The following is an 18,998-nucleotide window of genomic DNA, read 5'->3' as shown; positions in this document are numbered from 1 at the left end:
GATGTGAGCACGGATAAGAGGTTGCGATGGCTTTCACTTTTTGAAGCAAACAAGACTACAAAAGCTATGTTTGCTCTTCTCAAAGGTGACCACGGGTATAGAATGTGATGTTACAACTTCAATGACTCTATGGATGGTTTCTTTTCATGATTTGTTGTTGCGTATTGGTTTCATGTGTTTTGGTGTGGTGTCCTCAGGTGGCTCCCAAGGGAACTTGTTCTGGAAAAAATCCAGAAACATGCTCTAGAGATTTTGGTGGACTATGTGTCCATCCTAGAGGGCATTGTGATACCATCCGATTATACACTACAGGATTACTATGAGGAAGTGAAGATAGAAGTAAGGAGATACATGTTTCTATTGGTGAGAAATACTGAGGTCCATTCAAGTGACAAATAGGTACATGCTCTGAAGAGAGTGGATATTGTGCAGATGGCTGCACAATGTCTAGTGTTCAGGTACATACAAACCTAGTCTCTTGAATTTGAAATCCACTTTCCATGCCAATGTATATTGCTTGTGTTTTGGTCGAGTTTTGCAAGAAACCTGGTTGTGAATTGTTTTTTCAATACATATTTATTTGAAGGAGAGCCAGCTTTTGGGTGCTTTGCTTGTCTGGGCAAGGCAGTGGATCTCTATGACTAATGTGGAAACCACCATGTACTCCCAAAATTTCCATTCCTTCAGCCCTTGGGAAGGTGATAATTGTCCATGGTGGTTGGAAATGGAGAAAGGCCACATCTTGGAATGAGAGAAAGAGGCATTCAAGACGCATTCTATGATGAGAAAGGATACATTGGTGGAGGATCCCCCATTGTCAGCACAAGGCAAGTTGGGCAATTTGTGAAAACTTGATGTGAAGTATGATATTTGTTCTTCCTAAGCTTCTTTGTGGGTTTGTAGGTGAAACAAAAAGAAAGCGGGGAGCCAATGTTGTTGAGCCGCATGTGGACCATATTGATGATGACTTGCCTACGAAAGAGGATGAGTTGGCTCATACTGGTGAGTGGATGGCTTCCTCCTTTGGTAAATCTAGTGAACATTGCATCGTGGTGTTTTTGTGATGGTTTTTCTTTGTTTTATGCTCTTGTGCAGAGCCTTTGTTGCCATCTGCATCTACTTTGAAGCTTCCCATTTCGTTTTTTTTGAAGGAGCACACTATACGCTTTGATGGTGGTTCTCCATGCATGGGTGTTCATGGTGGGGACTATATTGTGATTGTTGGCAAGGCTTTTACTAGTAGTCAGAGAGATCCCGTGTACACCCATCCACGAGTTCTTCACATTGAAGAAGAACCCCATGAGTTGTGTGCACACTAGGAAGGTAAGCAAGTTGCATGGGCAGTTGGCTTTATTTTGTTGGACCTCCCATTTGGAGGGAGTCTCCATGGGAGTGCACAGAGGTCTCCATGGGATGTGTTTATAGAGGACCATGTCCATTACGGTCTATCTTTGGCGGCTGCTACTCTTTTTGATAGTGGTTGTTTGGCGGTGGGGTCCTACATGGCAAGTTTGAGCTTTCTTTTTGAAATCAATTTTCTGTTCGCCGATTACTTGTTGTAGGATCCAACTTAGTCAAGATTTTTTGTGCAGGAGATAGCATGGGGTGGATTGAGCGCTACTCACGAGTATATGACTTGGAGATTTGGTGATGGATTGTGGTCTTCCATCACTCGGCATATGGTTACATTGAATAAGAGGGCAACATGACAGAGCTAATGTGACTTGACATTTAATGCCATGTGTCAGTTGTGTCGCTATTTCTATGGTGTTATGTAATTGGATTCTATTGCACAGTTGAGTTTATGTGTGTTTCTTAATTGAAAACGTAGTTTTGGACTTCTATGACGTACCTTCTTTGCAAAAGAGGGATGTTTGCACCCACTTTCACTCCAGCAAGCTGACCATTGTTTGAGGCTTTGTGAATGGGAGCCATGGACTCATGTGTTATGCATTACTTGTTTGCAAGTGAGTGAGCGCACGATCAGTAGTAGGAGGATTGGAGCTTTGAGGTGGGCTAGAGATGAGCCATACATTTCTATCATGCTTCTTAGAGCTGCTATATCGTACACGGGGTATTGTCTTGGAGTTAGGGTGTGGCATAACACCCGCTCTAAAGGCATGCCTTTGTTTAGGGAGATCATGTGTTTTGTTAGATGTAGATGATGCCATCATCTCTAGCTATGTAGATCCATACTTGCACAACTACATGGGTGTAGGCTCTTCTTTAAGGATGATAGTGGATGAGCACTTGGAGAATGAGATTGATGCTCATGCGGGGGCAAAAAACTATGATGAGTAGTGAGCTTTGACAGTCCCTTTGTGACTTATTTTGCTCCTTTTTGCTACATTTGGTGTGGAGCTTTTCTAATACACTGACATTCCCATTGTTCCTCTTTGTGTCTTTATCTCTATCATATAGAGTATTCCTTGTTCATTGTATGTGGCAATGGATGACTATTTTTATCTTGATGTTTTGGGTATTTGACTTGTCCTTGGCACAAGTAGTTTGGACATGGACACTTAATTTCATACCTAAATTCACCATGTCCTTTCTATCACTCTCTTTTTGGTTGATGAGTTGAAATGGAATTAACAAATATATCCTTAACCTTTTGGGATTCAATGCAGGCTTTGTATTATTGACACATGTGTGCTTTTGTTGTCATTGTAGTGTATTGCCCTCTTATGCAGAGGTCGTAGCTCAAAGAATGGTTGCTGAGACAAGAAGTATGAAAGGATGTCACGAGCACGTCATCAAAAATTGTGCTTTTATGTGGATGACGAGTGTGAGGAGGGTTATATAGTGTGCTAACAACCATCCTCTCCATCCTCTCGAATGATGTGTTTGCTGTCTTTGATGTCATGACATGTACACTTTGAATTCCATTTGGTTTTTATTTGGTTCATGGCAATGATGAGTGTGAGGAGGGTTAGATAGTGTGCTAACAACCATCCTCTTGAATGATGTGTTTGCTGTCTTTGATGTCATGACATGTACACTTTAAATTCCATTTGGTTTTTTTTGGTTCATGGCAATGACGAGTGTTAGGAGGGTTAGATAGTGTGCTAATGGCCATCCTCTCAAATGACGTGTTTGCTGTCTTTGATGTCATGATATGCACACTTTGATTTCCATTTGTTATTTATTTGGTTCATGGCTCCATGATGAGTGTTGATGTTCTCCATTTGACATGATTTTGTAATGCATTTAAATTTTTATATGCTTCTTGTCTGTTGTTTTTGTGTAACTCTGTATGCTTGTGAAGATTCGGACTTTTCCTCTTCCTTGTCACGTATTTGGTGCAAAATTCTTTTGTAAAACCATTCGAAAACATCTTTTCAATTGTTTGCTTGTTGATACCCTCCTCCATGTCTAGTGTGACAAAAAAATGCTCCGTGGGCTTGATAGTGTGATTTCTCCATGCCGTGTTGAAAATAATTGGGCTTCCATACTGCTCTATAAACCATGGAAGATGGTTGCAAAGAATGTATTGCAAACATGTTTATATGCCAAAATTAGGAAATTATGCATATTTGAATGATAATAATGAAATGTCAAAAGGATTATGTGAAGTATTGTTCCATGTAATGTGTTATGTGTTATGTGTTAGTCAGTCCGTGCTTCTTTCATTGATTTTCCAAAAGCAACCAAATCAATTTTTAGCTCTTGAAATTTTGATGTTTTTAAAACTATTTGATCACATAATGGCCAACATCATTTCCCAAGGAATAATAAAATGTACCATCCCTAGGCTCCTTGCTACCATCACGTCTAGGTGAGGGTGATAGCTCACCTAATCTAAAACAACCAAGGCAAGCCCCCACCACATGCACTAGAATGATGAAAAATTATGAGAACCACTCGCACTACCACTAATACCTAAGTGATGACAAGAGGCGGAGCCATGTGTAGGAGATGACTATGCTAATGCAAGCGAGGTCTTGTGGCAGTGGGAGGATCGAAGGGGTAAGGGTGTGTTGGGCTATTGGAGGAGAGGAGGGGAGAGGAGATGACATAAAGGATGTGAGTGGGGTTTAGAGAGTGGTGGGTTAATGGCTAAGAGAGAGAGAGAGAGAGAGAGAGAGAGAGAGAGAGAGAGAGAGAGAGAGAGAGAGATTTGTGGAAGTAAGGAAGCGTTCGCACATAGGCCGACATAAAAGAGGGGGATAAACCAAGGCTACATAAGTGTTCTCCTCTATACCACTAGCTCAATTGATTCCAAGCATCATGTGTCGTGTAGAAATTTTACAAGTGTTTGGATAATCCTATGATATATAGGAGGATGTGCACTAGGGTGGTTACAAGATGAGGTTATCTAGTCTCGTTTATGGGTGCCCTTAGCTTGAAAACATTCATTTTTTCAAGAAGAATAGCCAATCTCTTCTAGTTAGCCAAGGAGTTTCACTTCAAGGTCTTATAATGAAACATCATATGAAAAGTTGGACACCTAAAACTATAATCTAATCAAATATCCAATAATTTCAAAACCCCTTTTCTTTGGGAACCAAAATTGTATACAGGCTCTGTTGGAGGTTTAGACAGGTACACTGAATGTGAGTAAATTACGTATAAGTTTTACATTATTACTCATATGATGTTCCCACTTTGCATATCATAAATTAAAATAATATAGAGCTTAACTTGATTTATTGAGTAATATTTGATGTGTTCTACTATTTTCTATAATATTTAAAAGGCATTAGAATTGTTAAAAAACATACTATTTTGTCCTCCCACCACGTCTACCATTTAAAATGCTCAATTTTTATGGATCTGGTGATGATTATATTGGGTAAGATTAGTAGAATGTGGGCCAAAGGTAAAATTACAAATCTAACGATTGGATTTTTGTAGATTTACTTGGAAAATTTGTTATGACTGTTTACAGGCCCATTAAATCAATTGTAATTTAATTTTAAAAAATCAAATATTGAATCTTTCAATCTAAAAACTCTAGCGATCAATATACTTGTTTCCATGAATTTATTTAAAAAAATTGGCTTAATTTGAGTATGGGAAGGTCTATTTTCAATCCTCCCAAGTGAAAATTTCCATATTGTGTTCTCTCTCCCCTTTTCAAGTCTAAAACCAATCCTAGTTAGGTTTGAAAATCTAGGCTTGGTAAACTTCAAAGCCTAGATATCATGCCATGTGTGAGTCTTGGGTAGGCACAAATCTTATGTGTAGGATAAACCTTTGAATAATTTTTTATGTCCACATCAGCTCTTCAAGAGGATCCACATAAGCACCTTGCCACCTCCACCCTCCATGTCAACATGGTCAACCTAGTTGACTCCCCACCTCATCATCCTAGTTATCATTAATGCCACATATTCTTGCCACATTTGCATGCCACCTAGCACTTGTTGCTGATATGGCATGCCACATCAGCCACCATAATAGTGCCACATGTCAAGAAAATGCCATGTGTCATGCACACATGTGACACGTGGTACCTCCTTCCCACCTTCCCAATTTTTTCAAAAACATATTTTTGAAAAAGTTAATTTAGTATATTTTTAGTATTTTTCAAAAAAGAGAAATAAAATATAGAATTTTAAATAATAAAATATATATAACTTATTAATATAAAAGAATTTAAATCACTAATTTTAAAGGATTATATTTTAGAATTAGATAAATAATAATATTTTAAAAGTTCATGTTATTTAATTTTAAAAATTTAATTTTTTAAATTTAATATTTCTTGAAAATATTTTATGTGTAGGATAAACCTTTGAATAATTTTTTTTAAAATACATTATAAAAGAAAATATAGTTATATAATTATAAAACAAAAGATAAATTTAAAGATAAATTTATATATCTAGTAATGATAAATATTTAGACTTGTAAATATTTATTATTAATAATATTAATTTTTAAGTGGATAATAGTTTATCTTTAATTATCTTTATGTTTATCTTAGTTATCCAATCAATCTTAGATAGGAAATCCAATGAGATTTGAAGTGGATAACATATTTTTCTTATATAATCACACATCTCTAGTACTATCCCACACTTATCTCTAGTACTATTCCATCATTGAGCTTTCATGATTTTTTCTCTCTTAGCTTCCTTGAGAATGGGTTCTCAAAGTCGTAAGAGTTGGAAACATGATAGGACTAAACTTCCCCCCGTCCACCAAGTTCAAGAGAGGAGAGGAAAAGGGTAGCTTGTGAGAGAAAGAGAGAGTGGAGAGCACGTCAACGAGCAACACCTTCTGTTTTGGCGATGATCTAAGCCTTGCCCCTCCTCTTCCACTTCCTCTCTCTCCGCCCTCTTCCCCCCCACTACCCCTTAGTTTAGATAATCCACATGAACCCTCCGTTCTTCCTGAGCCCCCTTCTCTTCCACAAGCACACACCCCTTCCTTTGGGCGCCCATAGTGTGGATAAGGAAAAACTATCAAAGTCAAGGGTGCATTGTCGTGCCCATGCAATCTTTTGATCCTATTTCAAAGACCTCACGCCATCACAGGCATGCGTGCTTGATGCTTTGATTGATCTGCCCAACATGGCCAACTACAGGGCACTTTCTGACATTGGAGGTCAAAGAGAGAGGAGAGTTGGCATGGTGGTGCTACAAAGTGTTTGTCGTTCCTATACAGTTAACAAGAAGAGGAACTCTGTGGATGCTTTGGCTGCTCAACGGGCTATTGTGGCAGCCATATAAGTAGCTCCCAAATGAAGGGTAAGGTGAGTGCCACATCTCGCATCCTTTCCATAGCACCACATCTCGCATCCTTTCCATAGCACCACACACACTTAGAGTTGGGTCTATTAGACGGCAAAGTTTAGATGCCAATGAGGTTGGTGCTTTGTGGGCGAGTAGTGGTCGTGTAGCTAGGCATGATGAAACCACTAGAGCCTTGATAGAAAGTTTTTGGGAGGAAAATTATCGTGCCTCGCCAGTTTTCAAGAAAGCTTTGTGTAAGAGCGAGACAAGAGGAGTGAGCAATGGTGCTTGCTTTCTTGAAATGACCCAAACAAAGTTGTATTCTCAGTTTGTGGCATCATATCCAAAGCTTAAAATTGGGCAAAGGTCATTTGAGGGGTGTAAGCCTTGGTTTGTGAGGTACTCACCAACGACGATAGCATGACACATGTTGTTGTCGCTACCATGTTGAGTTCTAACTTTTATATAATGTGTTCCGTTCTCTTAGTGGGCATAGAGAGTTGCCTCGTAGTCATGATTTCATTCACTCTCTTTTGTGTGCATGCACAGAGGATGCCCATGTCCATAGGATGCCTTGTGTGGAGAGCAATTGCACATCATATGGTTCACTTGCACATCTACAAATGGTAGATCTTGATGCAAGTGACCAAGAGAGAGTGCCATGGCAATGTTATGAGTATGTGACACACCAGCTCTAGAGTGGTGGGTAGTCCAGGAAGTTGTAGCTTTTGGACAAACATACACCATGTTGTCACTTCACAGCCACATTTAGGGAGCAGATCTACCCCTATATATGGCACAATCATTGTGCCAAGTGGCAGGATCGTTAGTTCCGAGCATGCCTAACAGAGTTTCCTATTGGTGTGGTCGTCTCTGTGGTTGATTTTGCAAAGAACTACACCTTCACATCTTACAATCTGTGTATTACTTCTTAGAGCAAGTAATGGTTATAATCTGTGTATTACTTCTTAGAGCAAGTAATGGTTATATTTTATAATATTTGTTTCGTGTTTGAGCTATATTACTTATTTGATTTTTTATGTCCTAATCGTCTCTCTTGCTTACCTCACCAGGTTGCTATTATGGTCCACATTAGCTATCGACATGCAGAGGCCCATGTAGATGGGATAGCGAGTACCCCCAAGGCCCATGTCATTATATTCGAGAGTATCATTTCTACATCAATGATGATCGTTCACATGATGCACATTTTGTGCGCAACACTGTTTTCGTCTCCATGATGATTTTTTATGAGATTGTGGGATCACACATGGCCAGGGATGGGTTTGGTCGGATGGCTGTGGCGCATAGAAATCGTCACAAGGACAATTCTATTGGCTCTACAGGTAGTAGTACTTATGGTTCTCTTATATTCGCAATTAAACTAAATTCACTAGAACATCTTAAAGAAAACAATAACTAAGACTTTGTTTTATGGGTTTATAAGGTGGCATGTGCAGTCTAGTATCCCAGTGATTTGGTCATTATTTGAGACTGGTCATGGGAAGGGAGAGCATGATGGTGCGGGCGTGTGTGTGAAACGTGCCCTGAGATGTCATCAACTGTGATAAGATGCTCAGAGATGCGGGCCATGTGGTCAAATGGTGCTCCCAACATTTGTGTGGGAGTGCAACATCATTGTATCCCAAATATGATGCTCAGATTATTAGGAGATTTTTTTGGCATGTGGATGGTGGCATGATTGACCGTAGAGTCTCCCATGATTGTGACACAGTACCTGGCACCTTGGGCTTACATTCCATTAGGAGCGTGTGCATGGTGGCCCCCACAATTTACACATGACGGCTTGCATGCTTTAGTGGAGCATGTATGGATGGCGATTGGTCACATTGTGCCTCGAGAGGATGGGCAGATGCATGGATACAGACAGTCCTCTCCCTCGAGCATCCTTCACATCATCCAGTGTTGTCTGATGAGCACACAGGTCCTGTCTTCATGGCCAGCTATGATGACCTGACATATTTGCTACAGGAGGGTAATGTATTTGCTGTTATTGCCAGTGAGGGAAATAGCGAGGAAGTAGACTACTATCTGATGAGTTGCACTAGGCCAAAGTGCATCCTTGACTAGGATACAATGAATGATCATGGGTTTTCTTTTGACGCCCATACCATGATTGTGGTAGGCAACAGATTCAACTTCGTTGGGGGAGTCTTGAGTTCTAGCAGTGGGAGTGGGATTTAGAGGCATTTCAGTTCTTTCATCTAGTGGTTGCTACCAAGCTCACTCTTGATCGAGTATAGAGCCGAAAACAGAGTTCTCGCCCACGTTTTTGGCTTCAAGTGGATGACCATAAGAGCATTCTAGAGCATTTGAGAGCTAGAAAGGGTGCTGCTGACTTGATCTCTATCTTGATAGTGACTAAAATCAAACTAGCTGGGTTAGCTCACACTCATATTTTTTGGCAGTGAATAACCTTAGACTAGCTGGGGTAGCTCATTTTCATTATGCCTTGATCTTTTGCATTAGTGGCTAAACCTAGAGTGGTTGGGTTAGCTCACATTCTGATGTACTTAGTTGATGTTTTTATCAGTATAAGTTTTTTCATTATTGAGGATCATTGCATTTTAGTTGACGTTCATGGTTTTTTTAATTTATTTAACACTTTGGCTATCATATTGTTTGTTGAAAATCCCCTTGTCATTGCACCCAAACATGCTTCGATGGGGATGAAACTTTGCGAGCATGTGGGGGGGATCCACCCCCACATGCTCACAAAGTTTGGTCACCACATCAGAGCATGTTTGGGTTAGTAATTAGTGCACTGTGCAGATTTTTCAAGTCTCTTGGTGCTTGAGAGGCCATGGAAAATCTCACTCTTCCCCATGCCATCATACCCACACATGCTTCGATGGTGACCAAACTATGTAAGCATGTGGGAGGGACCCACCCCCACATGCTTGCAAAGTTTGTTCCCCATTGGAGTATGTTTGGGTTAGCAATTAGTGCCTAGTGCGGATTTTTCAAGTCTTTTCGTGCTTGAGAAGCCATGAAAAATCCCGCTCTTCCCCATGCCATCATACCCAAACATGCTCTGATGGGGACTAAACTTTGTAAGAATGTGGAGGGGACCCACCCCCACATGCTCGCAAAGTTTAGTCACCGTCAAAGCATGTTTGGATTAGCAATTAGTGCCCAGTGTAGATTTGTGTAGATTTTTCAAGTCTCTTGGTGCTTGAGAGGCCATGGAAAATCCTGCTCTTCCCCATGCTATTATACCCACATGAGGTGTTGCTATCCTTTTGAGAAGGAGGAGGCCTAGTATGCACAAGAGCATAAGTCCTGTTGTACCAAGAAAACCACATAAGAAAGGGTAGCAGTCTTGCGTTGGCCATTGTGTGAGAATGGCCAAAGTGGAAAGCTATAAACAAGCAAGCATAAAGAGTGAAGGTGCACCATCATTAAGGTGTACATGTTCATCTCCACTGGGACATTGTTAAGTCCCAAGAACAACATCTCCAATCAGCACACATTGTAACTCATGAGTCAATTCTTGTACAAGACTGTGTTATAAAGGCTTTATACTTGTTTTTGGTGTATGAGTATGTCCAATTCCTTCCCATGTTCCATGTGGCCATGTCCCATGGTTAGCATTAAGGGGGTGTGTTGAAATTATATGCTCATTTTATAGACAAGGTGTATGTGTGTGTGTGTGTGTGTGAAGCAAACCATCTCATGTTGAGATAAGGTTTGTGTGTACCAAACCCTAGCCTAGAGGCTATAAAGGGATCATCTCTCTCTCATACTTTGTGAGAGGAGAAAGGTATTTGCAAGGCTTGTTTTTGCTAAAGTACTCATAAAATTTTAGCTATACTTTCTCTCTCTCTCTCTCTCTCTCTCTCTCTCTCTCTCTCCATGTTTATCTTATCTTCATCTAGCTAGGTTTGCTCTCATATCCATTTATTTCAAGTGTTATGCTTGATGAAACTTGTTATATGGTTTATGAATAAGGATATAAACTAGTTACATCCCATCTGTCAAACTACATCCATTCTCATCAACATGGCATGTCTCTATGTTTGCAAAGACTTTGACTGAGACCAATAAAATATTCTCAAATATCTCATTGGGACATAGCATCATCCTCTTTATGCCACATTGATGAGCACACGTTCCATCAAAGCATTTCCACGCATGGAACTGTGAATCTGTAGGCTTTGGACACAATAGATATCCTGAAAGAGTTGTGACGCTATTGTATATAGATTGAAGAGCTACACACATACACTTACGAGTTTCTAGAATGCAAATTCCATAAGTGCATGTACATAATTTCCCATGGTTCCAAAACTGGTTATGTCGCATTTGATTGAAGGCATCTTTAAAATACATCATTTGTACATGATATATACAACAGTAATCCAGTCCTTCAATTTGTGCACAAAGTAAGGCTTTAGACCCTCAAAGCATCTTAGAGAGATCTGCACCTATGGGTGGCTATCCTGAAATCTTATGTAGAACTCCACCTGACAGCACAAAATATATTATTACAAACATTAGGGTTTAGAGTGCTATTTTGGGCTACTTACGATTACATAACAGCACTGAAAATTACTTTTGGTGTGTATACAGTATTGAAAGATACTTTTGAGTACTTTTGAAAGCTATGGAGTAATTTGAAGTAATTTGGAGTACTATGGACTACCTTTTAGTACTATTTTAAAGTTCTTGGTAGTACTAAAAAGGTATTTACCTTACTGTAAAGCATTGAAAAGCACTTGACCTTGCAAATGATTCGATAGTACTCTTTTAAAGTACTTAACATTACTTAAAGGTAGAAAAATGTAATTGACCTTGCAAATGCACTTGATAGTAGAAACAATGATTTTCCAGTACTCTTTTAAAGTACCTAATAGTACTCAAAAATATTGTTAAGTACTTTAGAGTGCTTTAGTATATTCTCTTGCAATACTTAATAGTTTTGAAGGTACTATTAAGTATCTTTAAATTGCTTTGTAGTGTGGTACAATTAAGTATCTTTAAGAGAACTTAATAGTATTGAAGGTACAATTAAGTATCTTTTGGAGTACTTAACAGCATTGAAGACACAATTAGGTATCTTTTTAGTGTTAAAGGTACTCTAAAGGTATAATTAAGATCTTTTGGAGTACTTAACAGCACTAAAGGTATAACTAAGTATCTTTTTAGATTAATTAATAGTACTGAAGATATAATTAAGATCTTTTCAATACTGTCAAGTTTGTTTACTCTTTGTAGGACTTCACCTTACTGCAAGGTATTTTCCCAGTACACTGAAAAGGACTTGACCTTTCTATAAGGTACATGATAGAACAAAAAATGCAGTCACATTACTGGGATTGTAGTGCTTGAAGTTCAATTAAATTAAAAAGAATGGTATGTACAAAACCATAGGCTCATCAAGCAGACGTACCGGATTCTTTGCGAAATATTTTCTACCTATCCTCTTTCAATATATATCTTTTTGTTCAAGGATACCCAAGTCTCCAACACCCAAAAGACAAAGACAAGGTCTCTAATCTCGGCTGTGATGATGTTACTTTGAGGTGGTTGTCTTTAGCATGCATAAAAGGGCAAGACTTTATCATCCTCTTTGGCCTACAACAGTGAGGTTTCTCCTATGGATACCCACGAATACCTTTGCAAATTTGGAATAGCTTACATGCTTTAATGTGTCACCATCACCATTAAGTAGCATCATCAAAGAAGATTTCTTTAGGAAATGTTCATCTATCAAGTGAGACACCTTTACTTGGGTCAATGCATTGCAAATGTTGGAGATGAGAACTCTTTCAACATCCAATGTTGTAGGTTGTATTTCACTGAAAGTTGGATGGAGGAGTTGTTCAAATATCTACTTTTGATTACTTATATACCATGTGTTTTGTTACGCCAACACTTAGCCATAGCTTTGTAAATCTTCTTTCTTTCAGTTTCATCAACCAAAGTATTCTCTCCCAACCTGTGCATTATCTTTTCTTTTCTTCTTTTCTCCCTTTTCTTTAAACCTGAATATTCCATCATATGTCATGTGACTTCGTGATATGAATCGCATTAACCTACGCATCCATATTCTCATTGATGTATCCAAAAATATTCATTCAAAAAATGAAGAACTCAGAATCCATCCATTGAGAGAGAGAGAGAGAGAGAGAGAGAGAGAGAGAGAGAGAGAGAGAGAGAGAGAGAGAGAGAGAGAGAGAGAGAGAGAGAGTTCTTGAGCTGAACAAATAGATCCATAGTGCAAACAATAAAGAGAAGAACACATGAAGGAGAAGGGAGCAAAGAGAAAAGGTAGGCTCACATGAGAGAGAGAGAGAGAGAGAGAGAGAGAGAGAGAGAGAGAGAGAGAGAGAGAGAGAGAGTTTTGTAGCTCACTTGGCAACTTCGAGTTGATGCCTTCAACTTGCAGCTTCATCCTTGCACACGTGCACACACACACACACACACACACACACACAAAGTGAGTGAGAGAGAGAGAGAGAGAGAGGGGGGGGGGAGAGAGAGAGAGAGAGAGAGAGAGAGAGAGAGAGAGAGAGAGAGAGAGAGAGAGAGAGAGAGAGAGAGAGAGAGCAATGCCGTGATTCTAGAGAGAGGGGATCACACACGATGGCATCACCAAGATTCAGTTTACGAAAAAGGTTATTTTGGTTAAAAAATTAAAAAGGGATTTAATTCTTTTCCCACTCTTTTTGAAACGCTTGGAAAGGAATGTCAAAAGACAATGGTAATCGTACCACCAATCCATGCTCACACCCTCCCATATGTATTAGTGGATATGGAGATCAAAAAGTGCATGAGGCCATATACAAAATGGAAGCAGGGTGAGGTATCCGTAAGAAAAATTCAAACATGGTTTTGTTTTATTTTTGTGGTAGTTTGGAGGATTGATTGACGTGGTAGTTAAAAATTGAGTAATCTCTATCATGGATACATAAGTTCCAAGGAGGTGCATCCATCCACTATTGATGCTGCTAGAGTAATGGCAGTGGAGGCCCATGTGTATGATTGAGGAGAACTTTCCAAAATATTTACTCACTAGTTAACTATATCTTGTGGTACACTTAATACATGAATTGTCCATGTGTGGTGTTTTGCATGCTCACTATAGCTAACTATATCTTGTAGTACACTTAATAGATGAATTGTGTGTGTGGTGTTATGCATGCTCAATGGATGTTCGTCCTCAAGAAGTTCATGAAGACCTTGAAGGATTTTGTAAGGCAAAGAGCAAGACTGGAAGGAAACATGGCAGAAGGATGGTTAGTGCAAGAAGCATGTATACATATTTCATAGTATCTCTCTCAAGTGTATTCCACAATGTCATGATTAGGGAGCAATGGGGATGATGAGCAGATGGTGTTGCATGTATCAAAAGGAAATGGCAAGGTATGAAGAGGTAAGAAGGACGATAAAAGAGGAGAGAAAAGAATTTAGGATGCATTCGAGATGCTTGCCATTTCCACCTAGCCTTACATCACTTCCAAAATATTATAACATTGAATAGCTTGATGTAGAAATGGGGAAGATAAAAAAAGATGGAGAGGTGGTGACAATAAGAGGAATGTGAGTATACAAGAGGATGGGAGCCTTAAGTAAGTGTGCCTCTATATCTCTTAATTAACCCAAATAGAATCACATTATATGGTTATTTATTTAAATCATATATAAAATTCGTTTGGTGTTGTTTGGTAATATAAAGTTTACAATGCCATGTGGTCTAAGAGAAGGCACTTTTGCACTCAACATATATATACAAAGAGAAGTACACAAGATTTTGGCATTATGGCAAGTTTTGAGCAAGAGATTTTAATATATAGTTCCTTGTAAATGTTTAATTAACACTTTGTGTGTTCTTTCATACTAGGTTGTGTTTCAACTTGACCTACATAACAAGGAATGGTGGTATATCATAGTTACTCCTCGCTGTTGGTACTTTTCATGAGGGGAATATTGAAGAGCTCATGAATAAAGTGGGAGTTAAAAATGAACATGTGGAGGATAAAGTGCAAGATGCAGAGAGAGAGAGAGATACTACCAACCAATGAAGATGAAGGTGTCTCTATCCAAGATGAGGACGAAGCAATCAAATCCAAACATACCAATGATGATGATGACGATGAATGTGAAGTCTGCTATAGTTAGTGTGGCATAGATATTTTTGTTGACCTTGCAATGGGTGGAGATATGGATCTTAAGATAGACCAATTAGCATGTATGGATTTAATTAAAGATTATTTAATTAAAGATATGGTCGATGTCAGAACAAGCTCACCCTAATATATTATTATTTATTTTCTCAATTAGCAATTTTAATTTCATATTTTTCATATGAGTTCTTCTTTCTAAATATGATCATGTCGATCTCGGTCCTTCTTGAAAATCCGTGTGATAACTGGTCTCTCTTGGGCATCTCTATATTACATATCAACATACATTTGCTCTCGTGTGTCTGTGAAAATTCTACTCACGGGTATGCCTAGTTTTGTCTCAAAACATGGCTATATGTATAGATGTATTCACATGTATAGCCGTGTACTATATATAATACGACGCTCGTGTAGCATTCACTCACTGTAGCACAGCTTCTACTCTTTGATCACTATATTCTCTCACTAGTGGCATGGCTACATCAAGTGGCTTTGCCCTCATCCTCTTGTAGTGAATGAGCCTAAAGAATATAGAAGGGTTAGGCAAGAACAATTTAGCATAGAAGACAAGAATAGAATATGGAAGGGATGATTAATGAGGCAATAATAATAACATAAACATATAAAAGGAATCAATTGGAGAGAAGAAGATAGATTTCATCACACTATGTGATAGAATTATAGTATTCACTTTTCTTAATAGAATAAAGTAAGAATACTACACTTTTGAAGCTTATTAATCAAAAGATGTAAGATATTCCAATTGAAAAAGTCCATAGGTCCCCTCAAGATCTCACGACTAGAAGATGACCCTTGGAAGTTAGGGCTACACATACCTTTCTTGTGAATAATTTTAAAGAAAAAATAAAGATTAATACTCATTATAATTTTGCCATTCATAGTCATGGTTAATCCTGAATAGTTCCATAATAGAAAGACCCAATACATATGGTTTTGGTTTTCATTGTGCTCAATTGTTTGATTAATTTGTTTTTGGAAGATTGCATTCTGGAACTAAGAAGGCAGCCATCACAAGTGCATTCTAATAGAATTGATGGGCTAACTCTTGAAGAAGCCAAACTAATTTCTTGGGATCACAACAAGTGTCATGCAAACATGTCTTTTTATTGAGAAGATTAAGTTTTTACCTTATGAGTTTAATGATTGTATTACAAAAAGTGGCAAGGTAGATGGAACTTTAAAAGGATAATGTCTTTCTTAAGATCTTTGAGAAGTGAGTCCCATTTTTAACTTGCTTTTGGAACTAGGCAACTATGGAATTTACAACATAATATCTTCTTAATGTACAAAGAAAGAATATCAAAGGGAAAAAAGCACAACAAATGACCATCCAAATGTAAGGTTGACATACATACGTACGTGCGTACACACACACACACACACATAGAGAGAGTTCTATAGATTTTTTAAAATATACATGTATACACTATACACTTATATATATATATATATATATATATATAACTATACTTAAATAATGACTACAGTGTTGTATATAAAACTCTCTCTCTATATATTTTAGTGCATGTGTGTGTGTGTGTGTGTGTGTGTGTATGTGTGTGTGTGTGTGTGTGTGTGTGTGTGTGTGTATATATAGTATATACTACACACACACACACTATATATACATATATATACTATATATATGTGTGTGCGTGTGTGTGTATATATATAGTATATACTATATATAACTACTTAAATAAGGACTATACTGTTATAAATATAGATCTATATATACATATATACAGTGTTATAAAGATAGAGCTATACATACATATATAGAGTTATATATATGTGGAGTTATATACAATATACTAGAGGATTACATAATTAAGGCACATTGCTTATAGCTAGGTTACATTTAAGATTTACAAGTATGTTTTTCTATATGCTCATGCAACTAACAAATGAGCATTTAAGATTTACAAGTATATGCTCATGCAATTGACAAATGTTTGCTTTTGGAGCAAGAGGTTGTTTAAAAAAGCTCCCATTTTTTTCTTATCTCTAATGAATTTATGTTTTCTTCTGTTTTGATAGCCTTTGTCTCGCCTTTGTGTACACTCATCATAACTTACAAACCCACAAAAATCCCTAATATCCCGTGAGCCAATATTGAGGAGCCTAGCTATCCATTAGCCATTTGTTGGAGCTGCCTCAACTGTTGTGTCAAGTTGTGTAAAAGACCATCAAAGAGCATAGTCTTGAGGGACTACTTACGTGGGCTTCGAGCTTTACTGTGGTCTCTTCGTTTGATTCTTTTATCTTTTCCTATTTCAACTGCGAGATACTCTTCCTCTCTAGACCGAGGAGTGGAGAGCTCAGGTTGCTAAAAATGTAAAGAGAAAGAAAGAGTGCATGGGTTAGAGGTGATACATCATTTGATGCCCATGGGGCATGTAGCCTAGTGGTGGTAGAGGGATGGGACTCATCAAACAAGAACATTTGTTTGAATCCCATCAGTCTACACATACTAGACATCTCTAAATACATATATGAAACATCTTTCAACCATTTACTTAAATATCTAAAAAGTCACGTATTTAAATATATAACATCTCTCAAGAATAAAAGTTACGTGCTTACTTGAAACTAGATTAATTAATAAATATACTATAAAAGAGCATGTAGAAATGAAAATATCCGCGCCCTTACCATTGGCAAAGTCGAGTCTTCTTTCATGCTTTTTAATGAGGGATCAGAAAGCCCCAGTAAACGCCTTATCTCGTTTTCGACGTAGCGGCATTCGATCGTTGACGTTGCTGACTTGCCGCCATGAGTCAGGGACAAGTTTTCGTCCTCCAACTCCCTTTGCAGCTTCCGAACCAGCTTCAACAAATCGGCCGTCTTTCCATCAGCTGGTTCTGACTGTAAGTAAGCATCTGATAAAATGACAGATGCTACATAATCAGACAGCCCTAATCAAGTCTAACCTTCATTCTTTCCATACAAATCAAAACGACCTAGTCCATGTTTTAATTAACCTAACCATAGATTGTTTCATTTGTTATCATTGTTGTCATTTTTAATATAATCTCTCTGTTCAAATGAGCGACCACCTTGAAGTTCTTATTTTGAGATTATCGTGAACTTATTGACCTAGGAAAGCCTAAGGTGTTACGTAGCTTGTCAATAATAATTATAAATTAACAAACCTGCTAAGCATCCAAGCAAGTGTAGCTTTCTGTCGCAGGCTTTGATAATTTTGAGTATCAATGGGCGATGCTGCCGCCTGTTCGCCCCTTTTTGTCTCATGATCATCTTGATGAATATTTTCTTTATCTTCCTCTTGTTCCAGTATTTTAGTCTCCAAGATTAAGATTTTGGTCTCCAATTCCTTTCATCGTGCCAGAATTCATGCATATGATGTTGTTAGCATAGGAAATGCTCTGATTAGTTGTGATTTAATACTTGATTAGCGTTGCGATTTAAAAAAAAGGGGGCCTAATCTTCTCTCTAATGAAGGAGATATGTGATGATAGAGTTCAGTATTACCTTTCCTCGGGTCTCTTCCTCCTCCAAACGCCGTTGGGTTTCTTGGAGCTTCTTCTCAGCGTCGCGTCTGCAAGCGAGGTGCGTTTTGATTTGCCTGTGGGCTTCACGAACTTTGGAGACGGCGATCTCGATCTGCTGTCGGACGTCTCGCTTCTCCTTGTCGTAGCGCGTCCTGTACGACTGGGCTGCCACCTTCATCCTCTCTATGGTGGCCTCCAGCGAGATGACATACTCCAGAAGCTCGTCGCTCTTTCTCGCATACTCGTCTCGCAGAACGTTCGACTCTCCCGCGTACTTGCCTTTATTCGGCATTAGGTCTCGCCACCCGGCTGCATTCCGAATCGCCCAAAGCACCTCTCGCAACGGCCACGCTCCGCGACCCTTCATTTATCTAAGCCATAGTTTTGAACATACGTGACGCATACGCATACACATACGAATATGAAGCATGTGTAGACGCATACGCATACACATACGAGTATGAAACATGTGTATGACCGTATGTTTCAATTATGTTTGGCATCACTCGGACTGAAACATACATTACCTACGAATATGAAGCATGTGTAGACGCATACGCATACACATACGAGTATGAAACATGTGTATGACCGTATGTTTCAATTATGTTTGGCATCACTCGGACTGA

At 38.6% G+C, this 18,998-nt stretch overlaps 1 protein-coding gene across 1 annotated transcript; it reads right to left on the bottom strand.

The window, feature by feature from the left end:
• Positions 1 to 16,809: 16,809 nt before the first annotated feature.
• Positions 16,810 to 18,736, bottom strand: LOC147639366 (uncharacterized). Its single transcript, XM_086793987.1, has 4 exons — positions 18,350 to 18,736; positions 18,014 to 18,191; positions 17,510 to 17,754; positions 16,810 to 17,183 (listed from the first exon to the last, which is right to left on the bottom strand). The coding sequence occupies exons 1-4, from the start codon at positions 18,734 to 18,736 to the stop codon at positions 17,067 to 17,069; spliced, it is 927 nt and encodes a 308-aa protein (XP_086650113.1). The 3' UTR covers positions 16,810 to 17,066.
• Positions 18,737 to 18,998: the final 262 nt, after the last annotated feature.

Source organism: Cibotium barometz, chromosome 4 (assembly GCF_041138505.1).
Source record: "Cibotium barometz isolate CiBa-2024 chromosome 4, ASM4113850v1, whole genome shotgun sequence".
Classification (NCBI taxonomy): domain Eukaryota; kingdom Viridiplantae; phylum Streptophyta; class Polypodiopsida; order Cyatheales; family Cibotiaceae; genus Cibotium; species Cibotium barometz.
The sequence above is the reverse complement of the archived record's forward strand: the minus strand, read 5'-3'. Positions and strand labels throughout refer to the sequence as shown.

What these genes read in the sequence shown, in the direction of transcription:
- LOC147639366 (XM_086793987.1), bottom strand. Translation starts at nt 18,736, where the DNA reads ATGAAGGGTCGCGGAGCGTGGCCGTTGCGAGAGGTGCTTTGGGCGATT. An exon ending in TACACTTGCTTGGATGCTTA is followed by an intron (nt 17,755 to 18,013) that starts GCAGGTTTGTTA and finishes CTGATTATGTAG; the next exon opens with CATCTGTCATTTTATCAGAT. An exon ending in AAGACTCGACTTTGCCAATG is followed by an intron (nt 17,184 to 17,509) that starts GTAAGGGCGCGG and finishes TTACATTTTTAG; the next exon opens with CAACCTGAGCTCTCCACTCC.